We start from the raw sequence: 16,846 nt of genomic DNA on the forward strand, positions 1-16,846 counted from the left end.
TTTTAACGTTAACGGAATTACGGAAATGATTCAAAGGATTTTTTTTATTAAGGCATGTCTATATTTGGCCCTAAAATACCATAAAATAAAGAAATCATACGCTATTTGGCATATTTCTTAAACTACATTTCCAGTCAATCGGAAATTCGATTCTTGCATGCAGAGAGCTCCCAAATAAAATAATTCAGTTTTACTTATACTGTAGAACTTTCATAGTTTTTTAAAGGGCATTATAATTAAAATTTGGTCGACTTGAACTGAACACATTTCTTGTAATCGTGCAATAGTAAAATGAGTCTGGATGTACCCGTGACGTGAAAAGCGACGTTTTTATTGCTATCAAACTGACAGTCAGGATATTTACATGAGCGAGTCTCTGGAAAACTGTTTCGTGCTGTTTTGGCCGGATTTGATATCTTGCCATCGAGAAACAAAGGCCATGGAGTGGTATGCTATCAACAACGTGCAGGTGGTGTACACAGGAAGAACCCTTCTAACACGCCTGAGCGGTGCCAAATCAGAAAATATTTGGTCATCGTTAAGTGAAGCTTGAGTTGGGAAGAAGACCGAAAAAATAATTGAAAGCAAGAAGCTCTTTAAGGCGAGCTAAGCATATGAGGTGGCTGTACACGATCTGATGGTAGGACCCGGCAATTCGTGGTCTGTCTAATTGCTGAAAGAAGAATATTTGATGTTAAAACATCAAATAGAATACAATCGATTTGCACGCATTCCTTTGGTCCAAATTTTAATCGTAATACCCTTTATACACTGAAAGGATTTTTTGATACATATATTATTTGATTATAAAATGCCTCTTACTGAAGCGGCTTACCTGTCATTCTGTTATGTATAATAAATACGACTTGATCTGTATTAGCTACAAAGATCGATTAGTACGAAAACATTAAATTATTTACTATTGAATTTGCTCGCCAGAGCGTGGGCAGGGTAAATTGAACGAGAAATTGAAGTCCTACTCACTAATCGGAACGTATGAAGCATAAACAATGTTGCCATCGTTACCACCATCACCAGAAGCAACATAAACCGGTTACGTAAAGCCAATCTGTATCAAACCGTCAATGGAAGCGTTTCCCCTTGTTCCCTGCCAATCGTTGTCCTAACTAGCCGGTAGTAGGTAGTAATCAGTAACAAAAACCGTGACGAAACACGTAAACAGAAACCATCCACGTCCGAACATGTAACAGTCAACAAAGAAAGAACAACATTCACCAAAACAAATTGCCTGGAGGCAGTGTGAGATCACATTTGGTAGCGCTGTGAAAAAGTAAGCTCATGAAACTGAACGAAAGGTGGACCCTATCGCATATGTCTGGCTTTCTATACAGTCTTTGCGGTTATCAAATCGGTCGGCCTGAATAATGTCTTACGGTCTTGGTTCTGTTTGACGGCATACTCACTCGGATCCAAGTCCAACGCCGGACGATTCGTAGTGGAATTCCGGCTGGAAGTGGGCATGTGGTGGCACCGGTGCTCCGTGGATATACTCCGACGGGTGTCCACGAGGAGGTTTGGTGTAGATCAATTCCGGCAAGTTGGCGGAACTGTGGTCATGCGGATGGAACTGTTGATGGGGTTAAAAAATTAAAACAGTCAAGGTAGGGATGAGTAAAACATAAATATAACAACTTGAAGAAGCTTATAGTTTTGGTTTTAGAAATTTGACAGCATCCTTTTGCTTGTGCGTTGCGCAATGTCACTGTGTCAGAATCAATATAAAAGTAAAATTTCCGCTGTTTGCACTGACGTTGTCGTCATTCAGTTGGCTTTCTCTCGGCGGCACCTAGTTTTTGCGTAGTGCAAGTAGACCAGTGGTAGCACGGATTTGGGTAGCGCATTTAACAGCTAGGAAATAAACAAAACCCGAAATCCATTTCTCACCGTGTGCAGATGGTTGATGTGATGCTGATGGTGATGGAAGTTCGGCTTGTGGTAGGATGCGTGGTAGTATGAACATAGCTTGAATATATGAGACAGCGCCGGGAAGAGGAAGAGCAGGAACTTGAGAACCAGCTTTTTGGCGGTACCGACGCCGACCAGCAGCGGGAACAGCCACATGACCTTGATCTTGATGATCTTTAGCACTAATATCAGACCGAGAAAGGCGAGAAGTAGTTTGCCGGTGAATAGTTTTTCTGAAATGAAGGAAAAGAAAGAAAAAATACAACGGATGATTCGAATGTTAGAATGGCGAGGTAATAGAGCGATGAACTGTTTCTGGTTCACCCCGTATTTGCAATTCAGTAGTTACGGGGTTTCGTTCATTCTGATATTTCCACCTATTCGTTCAATATGTTCGATAAAGGATGTTATGGTTGTGAGCGAGAAAGAAAATAGTCGTACCGACAAACAGGAGCTGAAAATTAAGTGTGAAAAATGTGTGCAACAGTAATATACAAAATTGACAAAGCAGTGCCGCCTTTGGCAATCCGAATAATTGCGCGGTTTGTAGCGGGGTAATCAATATGTTTGAGAAGTGGGCTATTAAAGTGAAGAAATGAACATTAACTTGCTTAGTTTGTTTTCGCTTGTTTTCGAGAAGAAAAACTGTTATCAATGAGTTACGAAAACGTAGCTTCTGCTTTAGTAGCAAGAATATGAGCAGATATTTTATAATATAGCGATAATATAAGTGATTTCAAGTCATTTGACATCACCCCAACGAGTTCTAGTATTAGAATAGAAATAAAGGCAAATCCCCCATAAAATCACGCATCTCTACGCGTTGTAATGTCGTTCACAAACCCGTGGTGCATTTTGGGTAATACCAAATTGACTTAGCGTCTGGTATGGTACCTGGTACTTTCGAGTCCTTTACGAACCGGTACGGGCTGCCTGGTTAGTTCAAGAGCTACAACGATTAGGAGTGATGATCGCAGCGACTCAGGACGTTCGGCAGACAAATTCCGAAGAAGTTCGTTCCAGTAGATTCAATTACAGGCTCTTCTTTCAACTGACACATCTACTCGAGGCCCTTAGGCAACTCTAGAACAATGTTAAAAACGTTATTAAAGGTGCAAAATTCAGATATATAAAAGGACTAGCTAGTTGCCCGATCTCAATCGCGTCCCCTTTGTGCAAATTCACGTAGTCACTTGTACATCTGTTTTTGTAACGAAAACTCTCATAATGCAAGAAACAAAACCCTTTTTTTTCATTTGAATATGTCTACTCCCTTGGTCAGTTCCTTTCACGTTGTCCCCCAACCACATGTAAATCTGTCTTCTTCTCGGTAATCCCTGTAAATCTTCACAAAGCCTTTTTTACGTTTTTGACCCTCCCCCTTTTTAATGGCCACCCTTTTTCCCTTTTCAGAAGTAAAACAACTTGTATAGCTGCTATCGTCCTAAATTCAAGAGAAACGCACTTCTTTACCCATTTGAACCTTTCTCTCCCCTTGTAAGAGACCGTTTTCCTCTTTTGTCAACCCCCCGGCAGAAAAGAATCATGCCAAAAACATGTGTTTGACAAACAACGATGAAGAACAATCCAGAAGTTCCGGAGCTATGGCGCAACATACAATCAAACTCACGTCCCTCGTCCCCCTGCATGTCAGTTCCTTCCCAGTCAGCTCCCCCTTCTATCACGTAGCTAATTATGCATCGGTTTGCTCTATGAAAATCCCTATACCTAATGATGGAAACGAAACAAAAGTTTATTTACCATATATTCCTCTTCGGTGGAACTCCCATCTTTTCTCAAAGTCAGTTGCACAACTACAATCAGTTTAAATGCAAGAGAAACGCTACCCCTTTTACTTATTTAGATCTCGCCACCTTTGTTAGGGAGTCCCGCCTTTTGTCAACTTCCCTTTGCTGATTGCCTAAAGTCAAGGAACATTTGTGCCAAGTTTGATAAAGAATTGTCCAGCTATTTCGGAGTTATGGCCTCCCCCCTGTTGTGAACCTCGCCCCTCATGTTATGACCCTCCACCTCTTTTGTCAACCACCTGAGTTCTGATTCTCTATGCCAAGGAACATGTGTGCCAAGTTTGATGAAGAACCGTCCAGGTGTTTCGCAGTTGTGGCCTCTCCCCTGTTTTGAATGCCCACCCCCCTCCTCTAGGAAGGATGGTATCCCAGCGGTGAGACGCTGCCAAAAGATTGGTTGAAAAGATTCATTTACCCTATCTACAACAAGCGTCAGCTATACAGATATTGTAGTGCTCTATCTGTAGACTGTTCAAGGAATTAATACTGTAGGCGGAATGGTTTATAGGCATATATTAAGCTATTTTTCGAGAGCGTTGCTTAACGACAGATTAAATATTTACTTTGCGACCTATCTTAGATAAGTTTCGGGAGTACAACCTGTAGATCCATCATTTGTTGGTGGAATTCAAGACGGCGTACTATTTGGTCATGTGAAATTCTCTTCGAAAATATTGCAAATGGGGTATCAAATGACAGGATTTTTCAACAAGAGCTCTTTAGTGGACATTTGGATGTATTTTGAGCCAATCTAAACATTCCGGAACATCTGGCATCGGTTCTGCCGGAACTCAAAAGTGGTCATTTGGAATTCTCTTCGAACATATGGCATGGGGTATCGAATCACTGGAAAAGAACAGATTTCTAGTTTTATTTAATCTGCTACTTATGACGTCAAAAAAAAAATCCCACCGCGATCTGGAATATCTCCGGGAAAATGGAACCATAACCTACCAGCATATTTTTTTTTATTAAAGGCCAAACTAATGTGGTTCTTTTAAGTTGCATAAAAATTGATTGAAAATCAGTGAAGAAAGAGCCAAAAGTGTCACTACCTTAAATGAAAGTACCTTAATTTTTGATGTCGGGGACGTAAAGGTTAAAGTCTGACGTAAAAAAAAAATGGGCGAGTCCGCAGACACTTTCATGACTTTGCACAATGGGGAGAAATGAGTTCGTAACCCCGATTATTTAGAAACCGCTAGTTTTGAATCGGGCTGGTAAAGGGCTGAATAATGCATACCGACGGTTCCTTGCACACCTTTAGACATAAAATAGACCCCACAGTGGTTCACAGCCTCTTATTCATTCAGCAACTCCTATACCTACCGCCTCGTAATAACTTCCGGGATACAAGCAACCTTGGTGGAGATCGACTAGCCAACCCCGGTGGAAGTCAAGATAGTATGCTGACAGGGAAGGAGGGCTCTTTCGACCTTCGTTGAACCTACGGTGAAACAGGATGTAGGGGCAGCAGGCTTTGGAAGCCACCACCAAAAAAAAGCTAAAGCAGTGAACGAAGAACAAGAAAATTCAGACTAGAACAATCGGAATAGACCCATGTGACGAAAAAGGACTATGGATTGTAAACTTGGGGCATGGAACTACCGGTCTCTCAACTTCCAAGGGAGCACTCGAGTGCTCTACGAGGTTTTGAAGAGCCGCAAGTTCGACGTCATAGCACTGCAGAAGGAAGCTCAATGGTACGAACGTTCAGCGATGGACATACCATGTACCAGAGGTGCGACAACACACACTAGCTGGGCACAGCTTTTATAGTAATGGGCGAGTTGCGGAAACGTGTGGTGGCCAATCAATCCTCGAATGTGCAGGTTGAGAATCAAGGGCCGGTTCTTCAACATAAGCATCATCAACGTGCACAGCGCTCACCTCAGAAGTACCGATGACGACAAGGATTCTACGCGCAGTTAGAGTGAATACGACTGCTTCCCAAAACATGTTATTAAGATCGTCATCGGGGATTTCAATGCTTAGGTCGGCCAGGAGGAGGAACACAAACCGGTGATTCGAGGGTTCGGCGCACACAAGTTGACTAATGAAGTGAGCCAAGGGTTATCAACTTTGACGCCTCTAAGAAAATGACCGTACGCAGTACCTTCTTTCAACACAGACTCCTCCACAAGTACAACTGGTGAACCGAACGGATCACCAAATCAGACAGAATCACAAATCGACCACGTTTTGATCGACTGTCGGCACTTCTCAGACATTATCGACGTCAGATTGTATTGTGATGATTAAGATGCGCCCAAAACCATCCGTTGTGAACTACATTCGGTAGCGACGACAGCCTCGGTTAGATCTCGCGCGGCTGTAGCGCTCAGACGTCGCCGCAAACTACGCGCATTCACTCGAAGCTGCGCTGCTGTAAAAGGACGACTGCCCCTCTCGACGACTGTTGAAACACTATCAAAACAGCCATCAGCAGTGTAGCGAAGAGCTATAACATTTATGTGGCACACAATCAGCGCAACAATTGGTTTGACGATGAATGTAGGAAGGTGATAGATGAGGAGAACGCTGCGCGGGCGGCTGAGATGCGCAGTGCCACACGTCAGAACGTGGAAAGACACAAACAGAAGAAGATGCAGCGAAACCAAATCTTCCGGGAATAAAAACGCTACCTGAAAGAGCAGGAATATGCAGAGTTGGTGTGGTTGCATCGTTCTGAGGAATAAACTGAACGGATTATGCAAAGGCTACTGCCAGCCGAAATGTATCGGGATAAAAATGGCAGTATTTTTACGAACGATCGTGAGGTGACCGATAGGTGCAAGCAGCACTTCGATGAACTCCTGAATGGAGCCCAAAGTGTTGTTCCAAAATTGTTTTACGCCGAACAATTGCGAACAGCTTTGTGGGAACTTATCAGGCCGGTTTCGTCGAAGGTCGGTTTACAACAAATTAGATATTCACACTGCGGCAGATCCTCCTAAAGAGTCGTGAATACAGTGTTTCCACGCACCATTTGTTCGTTGACTTCAAAGCCGCATATGATACAATTGACCGGAAAGAGCTATGGAAAATCATGGACGAGAACAGCTTCCCCAAGAAGCTCATTAAACTGATTCAATCTACGATGGATGGTACACTGTGCTGTATTCGGATCTTGGGTGGATTGTCAAGTTCATTCGAAACACACAGAGGGCTTCGTCAAGGTGATGTCTGCTGTCTGCTGTTCAACATAGCGCCACAAGATGTTATGAACCGGGCGGATATCAACACTCGGGGCCCGATCTTCAACAAATCTAGTCAATTCGTCTGCTTGCCGATGGCATGGATGTTATCGACAGGACATCTGTGGCGGTGGCTGAACAGTATACCAGACTAAAGCGCGAAGCAGAAAAGATTGGGTTAAAGGTAAATACCTTTAAAACAAAGTACATGCTGGTTAGCGGAACCGACGCTATAATGATCGACGGCGATGAGTTTGAGGTAATCGACGACTTTGTCTACCTTGGCTCACTGGTAACGGCGAACAATGACTCCAGCCGCCAGATTCAGAGGCGTATTATCACTGGAAGTTGTGCTTACTATGGGGTTTACAAGCAATTACGATCGAGCAGACTAAGCCCCCGTACAAAGTGTACACTGTATAAGACGCTTATGAGACCGGTTGTTTTCTATCGGTATGAAACATGGACAATGTTCAAAGACCTGCGGGTGCTGGAAGTTTTCGAAAGACCAGTCCTAAGAATGGTCTTCGGTGGCATACAGGAGAATGGAGTATGGAAGAATTATGAACTCGCAGAGCTCTATGGTGACCCCAGTATCGAAAAGGTGGCTAAAGCAGGCTTCATTCTCGGTTTTTTGCTCAGTAGATGCTCAATTGACTATAGCACTTCAACTAAAGAGAATTCGAAAAAGTAGTGTAAAGGGCAATTGTAGAGCTTATTATTGTCTACATTATTGTTGAAGAAAGTATGGTTCTATCTTTTGTATTTACGGCACTATGGGGCTGCTACCCCGTTGGTAGCCAAATGAGCGCTCTTTTTGCTACCAACGGGGTAGCAGCCCCATAGCACCGTAAATACAAAAGATAGAACTATACTTTCTTCAACAATAATGTAGATAATAATAAGCTCTACAATCGCCCTTTACACTACTTTTTCGAATTTTGTTTAGTTGAGGCGTTGTAGACAAATGAGCATCTACTGAGCAAAAAACCGAGAAAGAAGCCTGGGCTAAAGCTGGACGGGTACGATGGGCAGAGCATGTTGCAGGAATGTCGAACAACTACCCTGCAAAGAAGGTGTTTGCCTCAAATCCGGTAGGAACAAGACGACCAGGGGCGCAGCGAAAAAGATGGTTATACCTAGGGAAGGGAGATCTAACGGAGAGTACTCGGTGTCCGACGAATTGGAGTGCGGTACCTTGTTCAACAGGGTTTTGTCTTAGGACGGCAAGCTACTTAAATACGTAAGTAGTTTCAAATCTTACAAGACACCTATTCCTATCGAGAGAGTTCTAATAGCTTCCAAATATTGTCAAACTGTAATGATTCCGGTGACCTTTTAGGAACATGAAGGATGAATGCTGATGAATCTGATCGACACAAACGGTCATAAACCTAGAAAATTAAACCAAACGCTCACCAATAAAATAACAAAAAAGAAAATCAATTCCAATAGGGTTTTGAGTTTCCAATGTACCTTTTCATGGAGTCTGAAAAACATAATTTTAAAAAAGAGCAGTGTCTTATTGCGCTGAATCCTTGAGACACTGGAATAATTAGGTCATATGATTATTTTTCATCCACTTCGCGTGGTCGAATAATTACAAATTTAGTGTGAAAGTAAGTAGAAAAGTTTAAGAAATGAAATATGAAATAAAGAAATATCGATGTTTTCAGACTTTTTCAACGGCCACGTGCCCTGATAATGTGTATTTATGAATGCGTGTGTGTGTGTGGGTCTGATTGTGTGTACCTGTGTGATGTATGTATGTCAGTGGCTATGCATCTGTGTCTCAATATGTGTTTTTGGAATTGCATTTTGTTATGATTATTCTATTTCGTCAATACTTCAATACGAGGAATTGTTGGAGAAAGTTTTGCATGATATTTCTCGCTTTTTATATTCCAGGCTGAAAAGATTTCGTTTTCATTTTGTTCAAATGAACTTACAATCAAATATTTTATTTAAGTAATTTTCTCACCAGTATTCAAAAGGTTAATTACATTGCAAATAATGACGAATTCCATTATTTCTTTGTCTTCAAAGCTGATTCTTCAATTAACAACAACATGAACATGTCATATAGCTGGCATTCACTTTCTATGAAAATAATAAATTGTTGGTAAATTTCAACCTGCAGGTTATGCCAATTCGAAGCTTCTGTGCGGATAGTTAAGTACACAGAAATGTGCTTTAAGTATGATGTGTTAAGCTGGAAAATCTGAAATGTGTCGTTGGGTGAAGAAACAGTTGATCCCAATAGCATACCGCGAAACACTCATATATTTTGCATGAAAATATCTCTCAGTTTTGCGATGTGGTATTGGAAGTGTAAAAGAATAAGACAGGCGGATAGATGCTCACTAATTTTCTTGAACAGAATCCTCGGTTCTGTTATACCCCTGGACTGGAGTGCGGTGCGTGGGACGAACTCCAGCTTGGCGAGCATTCCGTTGCCCTCGATGGCTCGCGGTTCGATGCGAAAGATGGCTCCGTCGAACATGATTTCTGGCATACGCACGTTGAGATCGTGCGTCAGCATGAACTTGAGCGTCTTGCCGCGTAGCGCCGAAGTGACCTCCTCGATCGGAGATGTAGGTTCGTAATCTGCAAATAAAGGAAAAAACACAGGAAGATGAAGATTAGTTGCCAGTAGAGTGACGCTGAGACGAGTGAACGGGGTGTGAAGTTCGTGTCAATGGAGAGTCGTGTATAGGGAGGTAGGAATATCTTCCACGCAATATTAATGACTCTGTGTGTAATTTTAATTCGGTGTCCAGTGAAAGTTTTGTGAAACCGGTCATTTGAATATATTTTCGCCCTGTTCAGAGCAACGTAGCGTATAATTACTCGTCATGTATATATTTTTAAGGGTGTTCTATTATTATTTGGCTAAAAAATAAATTACGCTGAAGATGTTTGACGTTTGAGACACCTTGTTTGCCGGTAATTTGGGTTTCCTCTTGCAGCGTACGTCCGACAGTTTGCATACTAAATCTCTCCAAAAGGAAAATAATTTCGCTATGAGCTGAGCGATTATTTTGAAAACATTGCCGATGAATGTTCAGCCTTGAGCGTTTTTATTCAACACTTTCATGCTTTGATATAAACCATTTGTGATTAAGCTGAGCTTGTGCAATTTTTGAGACCCTGTATTCAGTTTAGATTGACATCCTCTGAATCGGAAAGGAGCAGCAACCGGTTTTGAGTGCCATCACCGTGCAATATGTTAATCATCAATATTTTGCACGCTGGCGACCAACTGAGAGACCCCAATTAGACCACAATATCGCTAGCAGGTCTTCCCCTCGATTTCGCTGCAATTATCCCTCGCAGATTGAATTCGCCAGTAGAAAGCAGATTGATATAAGCTGATTGTATGATGCGATAGATACAGCTGAAGCTATAGACATGCAAGATTTTATTTTGTAGTTGTATTGGATGAATTATGGAATGAAAGCTTTCCACCTGGAATATATGTTTTATGTCTTAGATTTTTAGATTATTAAGTTTTACTAGTTAAAAACCTTCGATAGACATGCCCTTAAAACAGTTGGTTTCTTGAGATTTTTTATTGCTAAACGTCTGAAGTTTTACCCTAAATTTTCCACACATATTAGGGTATCTTCCGAATTTGATTGTTTAATTCGTAAAAAAATAATTATTTTAAAAGCCACCAAGTTTATGTTTGAAAACATTTGTAAGAAATGGCGTTTTGCGAGGTGCATCAAATATTTCTTAATAATATAAATAATCTTATATGCGAAATAATAAGCAACTAATTTGTGATAAAATGGGTGAATACAATCGTAGCTAAAATCTCGCTTTTCCGTTGAGGCCATCCCAAGCAAAAATATAAATTTTATTGCACTTTTATTGCGGTTTACTTTTCATCAACTTTCCGACGTGAAAACCATTATCAATAGGTAATAAAATCTTGATTGATACGTGAAGTAGTTTAAGTAATCGGGTATATAACATACTAATTATCACTTTCTTGGTGCCTCAGGGGTCACAAAATAAAAAACCAAATAATAATTCGAGTAATCGCTCGCGCCAGCTTCGGGAACTTTTACAGGTAGGTATTCGGATCAAAATAGTAGAAAAGCTGCGAAGACTATGCAAATAACTTCTCTGAACTAGTAAGTTAAAATTAACCTCATTTTTTCATTGCAGGGAGCTTTCGATTGCCATTTTCGGCTGTCGGGTTTAGCTATCAATAAAATATTATTGAACTTTCTGGAAAATGTTGAAGTTTCCGTTTACGGAAAAAAGGTTACCTTTCTCGAGTACTGAATACAATTCACTAAAAAGTTCACGTTAACAGTGTCCCTGACATGTCGAAAGACGTCAACGTGTAATGATCTCTGCTCTTACTTATTTAAAGTGGCATAAATAATTGAACATCAAATTCATTCTTTTTTGTGATTCGCGATTTTTATGACTTTAGGGTGTTAAAAACAATGAAGCATTGTGTGACAAAAATAAATTTTTATGTGGCAAAATTGGTTTAACAGTGAAACTAAAAATCAGGCTTCATTTTCGGATTTTTGCTCAGTAGAGTAGATGCTCATTTCACCACAGCGCCTCCGCGAAACAGAATTCGAACAAGGAGTGTAAAGAGGAATTGTAGAGTCAATTATTTTGCGTTTACCAAATAGGGGTTCGCCTATTTGCGTTTACCAAATAGGGGTTCGCCAAAACTTTAGTTCGCTGCAGATTAGTATAAGGATTTTCGCCAGGGGGTTTGGGAACCAAAAAAGGTTGGGAACCGTTGATCTACAATATTGTTGAAGAAAGTGTAGTTTTATCTTTTGTATTTACGGCGGTATAGGGTTGCCACCCCGTTGGTAGCCAAATGAGCGCTTTTTGTTGAGCTATGAATGGGGTAGCAGTCCCATAACACCGTAAATACAAAAGTTAAAACTATACTTTCTTCAAAAATATTGTAGATAATAATTAACTCTACAATTTCCTTCTACACTACTTTTTGGAATTCCGTTTCGTTGAGGCGCTGTAGCCAAATGAGCATCTTCTGAGCAAAAAACCCAAAATGAAGCCTGCTAAAAATGCTATGTTGTTTATAAATAATTGGTCATGCAAAGCAAACAGCTGGTATTAACGACTCTGCTCGCAGCTAATTACTAACATATATACTTTTGCGGCATCTAATGAGTAAACCTTGAACGAGTTTCTTTTGAAAAACAAGAAATCTATTTTTCCATCGGACTGACGTCCTCGGAATGTTTCGGAGTGATTTGGAATGGACTCTGCTGTAGACACTGCATTTTTATTTTTAATGCTTTGTAAGCTGTATAACGGTGTCTTAAAAGAATCAAACATATACATCGAGAATTAAGGACGAATTCTTCAAATACAGCAACATCAACGTAGACGTCCTCGTCTGAATTTTCGGAAATACACTTCAAAGGAGGTATTCAAATGGAGTCTCTAGCTCTCAGATCGATCATGTCTTGATTGACGGTCGACACTTTTTGGATGTCATTTTCGACCAACAGTTGACGCCAGATGGCATAGCAGCGGAATACTTCAGAAAGCTTGACCAACGAATTGCAGAATAGCAGGATGAAAGAGAAGAAGATATAAGTGGGCTGTGGAGGAACCTATACAGGTGAGGTTTTAGGCACGACACGTGAAATACAGCGTAACAGCTGGTTTGATGCCGGATGCCAGAGGGTGACAGATGAGAAGAACTAGGTTGGAACAGAACCGTCAGAACAGAAAAAGGTATGAATAGCTTAGAGTTGCGGGAAAAAGTTCGAGGAGTACGTGCTCGTTGGCGCAGAGGAGAGATTCGCCAGCAATAACGCATGGAGTTGCTGTAAAATGGCGAGGTGCAAGAATATTACTATGCATGTGATGTGCAATATGCAAAGAAGTATGAGCGATGGCCAAACTGCGGAGTCACCAACACAGAAGGAGGTCAGAAAGGTAATTAGTGAGCTGAAAAAAGCTGCTGGGAAGGATTGTACCCCGGCTGAACGTCTAAAAGCGGGGAGCAAGTGGCTGTAGGAAGTTTTCCACCGGATCATTATCAGGATCCAGTAGGAAGAACAAATGCCGGAGCAGTGGTTGGATGGCCTCATTTACCCTATTTTTAAAAAAGGATATTGACTCGAGTGTAAAATCTATTGACGAATTACATTGCTCAATCCTGCCTATAATGTGCTCTCCCGTATCCTCTTCTGTAGATTGAGATTGTCAGCGGAGTCCTTCGTCGGCGAGTATCTACCTGATTGTCTTCAGGGTTGCTACACGATGGATCAGTTACTAGACAAGTTCCGGGAGTACAGCTTGCAGGCTCAACATCTGTTTATAGACTCTAAGACGGCGTACGATTCGGTGAAATGAGTTGTGGCTGATAATGCCAGAACATGGTTTTCGGACGAAACTAATTACGCTGATTCGTGTGACCCTGGATGGGTCAAAATCTTGCGTCAGAATAGCAGGTGAGATCTCAGCCGCTTTTGTGACGTAGGATGGACTGAAGCAGGGGAATAGACTTTCTAAGCTGATATTCAACATTGCCTTGGAAGGTTGAATACGGAGAGTAAATGTGGAAAGGAACGAGACTGTCATCACAAAATCTCACATGCCTTTTGGGTTTGCGGATGACGTTGATATCATGGGAATTAACCGTAGAGCAGTGGAAGAGACCTTTAGGTCTTTTAAATGGAAAACAGCGAGATTGGGACTTACCATTGACACCGCCAAAACGAAATACATGATTACTGACCGGGATCGTGGGAGTCCAAATGGTGTCGGTGCCGTGGTGCAGCTGGATGGAGAATGATGTGAAGTAGCGGAACGATATGAAGTTGGTTCGTTTGTGATATGTGACAACGATGTAAGCCGCGAAGTAAAACGACGAATTGCAATAGTGAATCAGGCTTTCTAAGGATTACGAAGCCTGCTGAAGTTCCGTAGTTTGCGAACTCGCTCAAAACTGGCAGAACACTCGGACGTGAATCACGGGCGCTGAAGAAAGTGGATCGACGAATACTTGGGATTTTTGAGCGGCAAATTCTGCAATCTACATTTGGTGGCAAAATGAACCACGAGCGGAATCAAGTATACAAATATGCTGATATAGTGAAGGTAGTACGATGTGGTATGCTGCGGTGAACTGGGCACGTGGCCAGATTGTCCGTCGAGAGAGTAGCTAAAACTATTTTCAGCAGGGAACCGGGGCGAAACCGTAGACTTCGGGGCAGACCCCGCACCTGATGGATTAATGTTGTCGAGCACGATGCATGTTCAGCTGGTGTTTGTGGGGATTAGGAAACGGCAGTCCAGAACCGACAGAACCGATTGAAGGAGCATAATTCGCTACGTAATTTGTTCCGTGCTATTTTGGTCGGATTTGGTATCCTGCCATTGCGGAACGAAGGCATGGATATCCGCCAAAACTGTGCACAACGTCCAGAGCTCCACCCAATTGGGATATATTAGGCCAATCGGAACCTGAATAAGATCCAAAAACTGTTGGAGCTGAGAAGCAATTGAAGAAAAACTATTTATTCTTCCGTGGATAATAAAAGATGGGATGAGTGCATGGTGAATGAGTATGTGATGGGGTGAGTAAGGATTGGGGCAACACACAAGTCTAAAAAAGTTTTTATGTTTTTACCACAATGTCGAGTGAGTTGTGTATAAAGATTCTATTGAGCAACCCATATTATTTATAACCCCTTAATGTCAATAGCCAAACTCACAGTTCCGTAGTTCTTGTAGAGATCACCGATGGACATGAAAATTGGAACTGACTTTTTCCTATAAAATCAATCAGAAGTAAAATGATATGGTAAGATGATGGTCTAGTGGTTGGCTGGTTAACTGTTATGGTTCCGCAAGTGGGGAGTATAAAAGGCTCATGCAATCGCTTATTTCAATACTACAATCATGACAAAAAAATGATTTCATTTCACAATGCTTCATAGAAAACTTGTGGGAAAATTTTATCGTTCACAAATTATTAATTGTAGGTAATTGTGTTCAATCATCCCACGGGTCACTTGACTTAAGCTGGCGATAATAATCTGTCTACTTTGCTAAACACAGCCGCCAATCCGCAGACTATCTTGCGAGTATATCGCATGTTTACCTACGCCACTGACAACTGTTTTGGATCTTCTTCAGAGCTAGCTTCAGACCTCTAGCTCTAGACAACACGATTGCTCCACCGAGCAGGTTCCGTTCGTTTCGCGGCATTGTCCATTAATGTTAAGAAACCGCACCTGCCAGCCGACCAGTCGTGGTCCGGCACGTGCTTTGGCCCGAGCCGTTTGGCATATAGTCTCGAATGTGCCGCCACCGGTTGGCAGGTAGAGACCACGCTACTCATATCTGTTTCGACAGCGGATGTAGTTTTCATGTACGCAAAGTAAAGCTAATTTTGCTGTGAGCGAGATCGCGTTATCCATTTTTTGACTGTAGTGCGAAAAACAAAATACGATAATTTGAGCTTGTTACGCGGTAGCTTGTGGATTCAGTGTTAATGAGCACCCATTATCTTGAGTACGGGCAAGATGGTCGGTACTTTCGCTGTCGGTTCTAATTGAATTGGGTCAATAGGAGCGCGGATTTTACGTGCGAAAACGGGATTAGCCTCAGCTCCGCTTCAACTGTCAGTCATTGGGGCGTAAGGTGTTGCGATAGGTGAAAATAGAGAAGTAACAAATATGGTTGTTAGGATAACGGTTTAGTTTTTGAAGTTGGAAGCTGTAAGATCATACGGAATGAAACTTTTACTTTTCAGAGGTTTTTTGCTGAATTGCAAAAAAGTACTTTTGGATCTAGGTGGGAAACATCGACCTTTACGGTTTCGTTGTGACGTTTGTATTCACTAACAAAATAATGTATCATCTATCTTTACCTTATTTAAGCGATGGGTTGATTAGGTGGAGGATATCAGCATAACAATCTTCTTGTTAGCTTTAGTTTTTCGAGCTATAACTATCGAAAGTCACAATTATTATGTTAAACTTTTGATTTTTTACATTAAACATTGCAAACTTGTTCGCCTACTACTGTTATTTATCGCTGCAGTATTACAAATAAGCTTTGCCCACTTAGCTTTGACAATGCGAACAAGCCAGTCGTATGTTCGAATCTGGGCTAAAGCGTGCTTCAGTTAAAATTTGGTCGCTTATTTTTATTCACTGCAGCGCCTCTATTTATCACATCACGAAAGTATTCACAGCATTTTAATTCGGATAGTTTATTTATTTAGTAGTGAAAATTTCATCAAGATTGAAGGACACATTCAAAAGTTATCGACGATGGAACGCGAAAGTCCAGAAAAAGTTCTGCACACTCACGTTGAGAACCCGATGTTGTCAGGAGGAAAGATTGCAAAATTCTTGAAATTTCTTAAATGGATCTTCGTTTTGCTTTGCCAATTGACTGTCCTGCCGAAACCATAAAGTTTGAGAATCAGCAACAGTCGATAGCTCCACTTCGTTAATCTGAAATCGACGGTAAATCGCATACTCAAACGTTACCGGGAGACCCTTACGTTGGATCGGGCGAAACCAATCAGGCGTAAAGGTGAAACATATGACCGGGATCTACGAGCAAAGGTGATTCAAGTAGCCGATAATAAGCCTATAGGACCTCCTTGCGGGATTTGTCGAAAAAGTTCACGGCGAGCCACAGTACAGTTCGGCGAAGTCAAAAGTCAAAAGTCAAAAGTCAAAAGTCAAAAGTCAAAAGTCAAAAGTCAAAAGTCAAAAGTCAAAAGTCAAAAGTCAAAAGTCAAAAGTCAAAAGTCAAAAGTCAAAAGTCAAAAGTCAAAAGTCAAAAGTCAAAAGTCAAAAGTCAAAAGTCAAAAGTCAAAAGTCAAAAGTCAAAAGTCAAAAGTCAAAAGTCAAAAGTCAAAAGTCAAAAGTCAAA

General features: G+C 41.4%; 1 protein-coding gene across 1 annotated transcript in view; it reads right to left on the reverse strand.

Moving 5' to 3' along the window:
• The window catches only part of LOC128745625 (uncharacterized), a 60,250-nt gene that overhangs the window by 22,147 nt on the left and 21,257 nt on the right, over window positions 1-16,846 (reverse strand). The window contains exons 2-4 of the mRNA XM_053842699.1: window positions 9,296-9,538; window positions 1,906-2,159; window positions 1,425-1,588 (exon numbers count right to left, since the gene is read on the reverse strand). Coding sequence (XP_053698674.1) covers window positions 1,425-1,588; window positions 1,906-2,159; window positions 9,296-9,538 — 661 coding nt within the window. The remainder of the gene's footprint in view (window positions 1-1,424; window positions 1,589-1,905; window positions 2,160-9,295; window positions 9,539-16,846) is intronic.

The sequence above is a fragment of the Sabethes cyaneus genome, chromosome 1, assembly GCF_943734655.1.
Source record: "Sabethes cyaneus chromosome 1, idSabCyanKW18_F2, whole genome shotgun sequence".
Classification (NCBI taxonomy): domain Eukaryota; kingdom Metazoa; phylum Arthropoda; class Insecta; order Diptera; family Culicidae; genus Sabethes; species Sabethes cyaneus.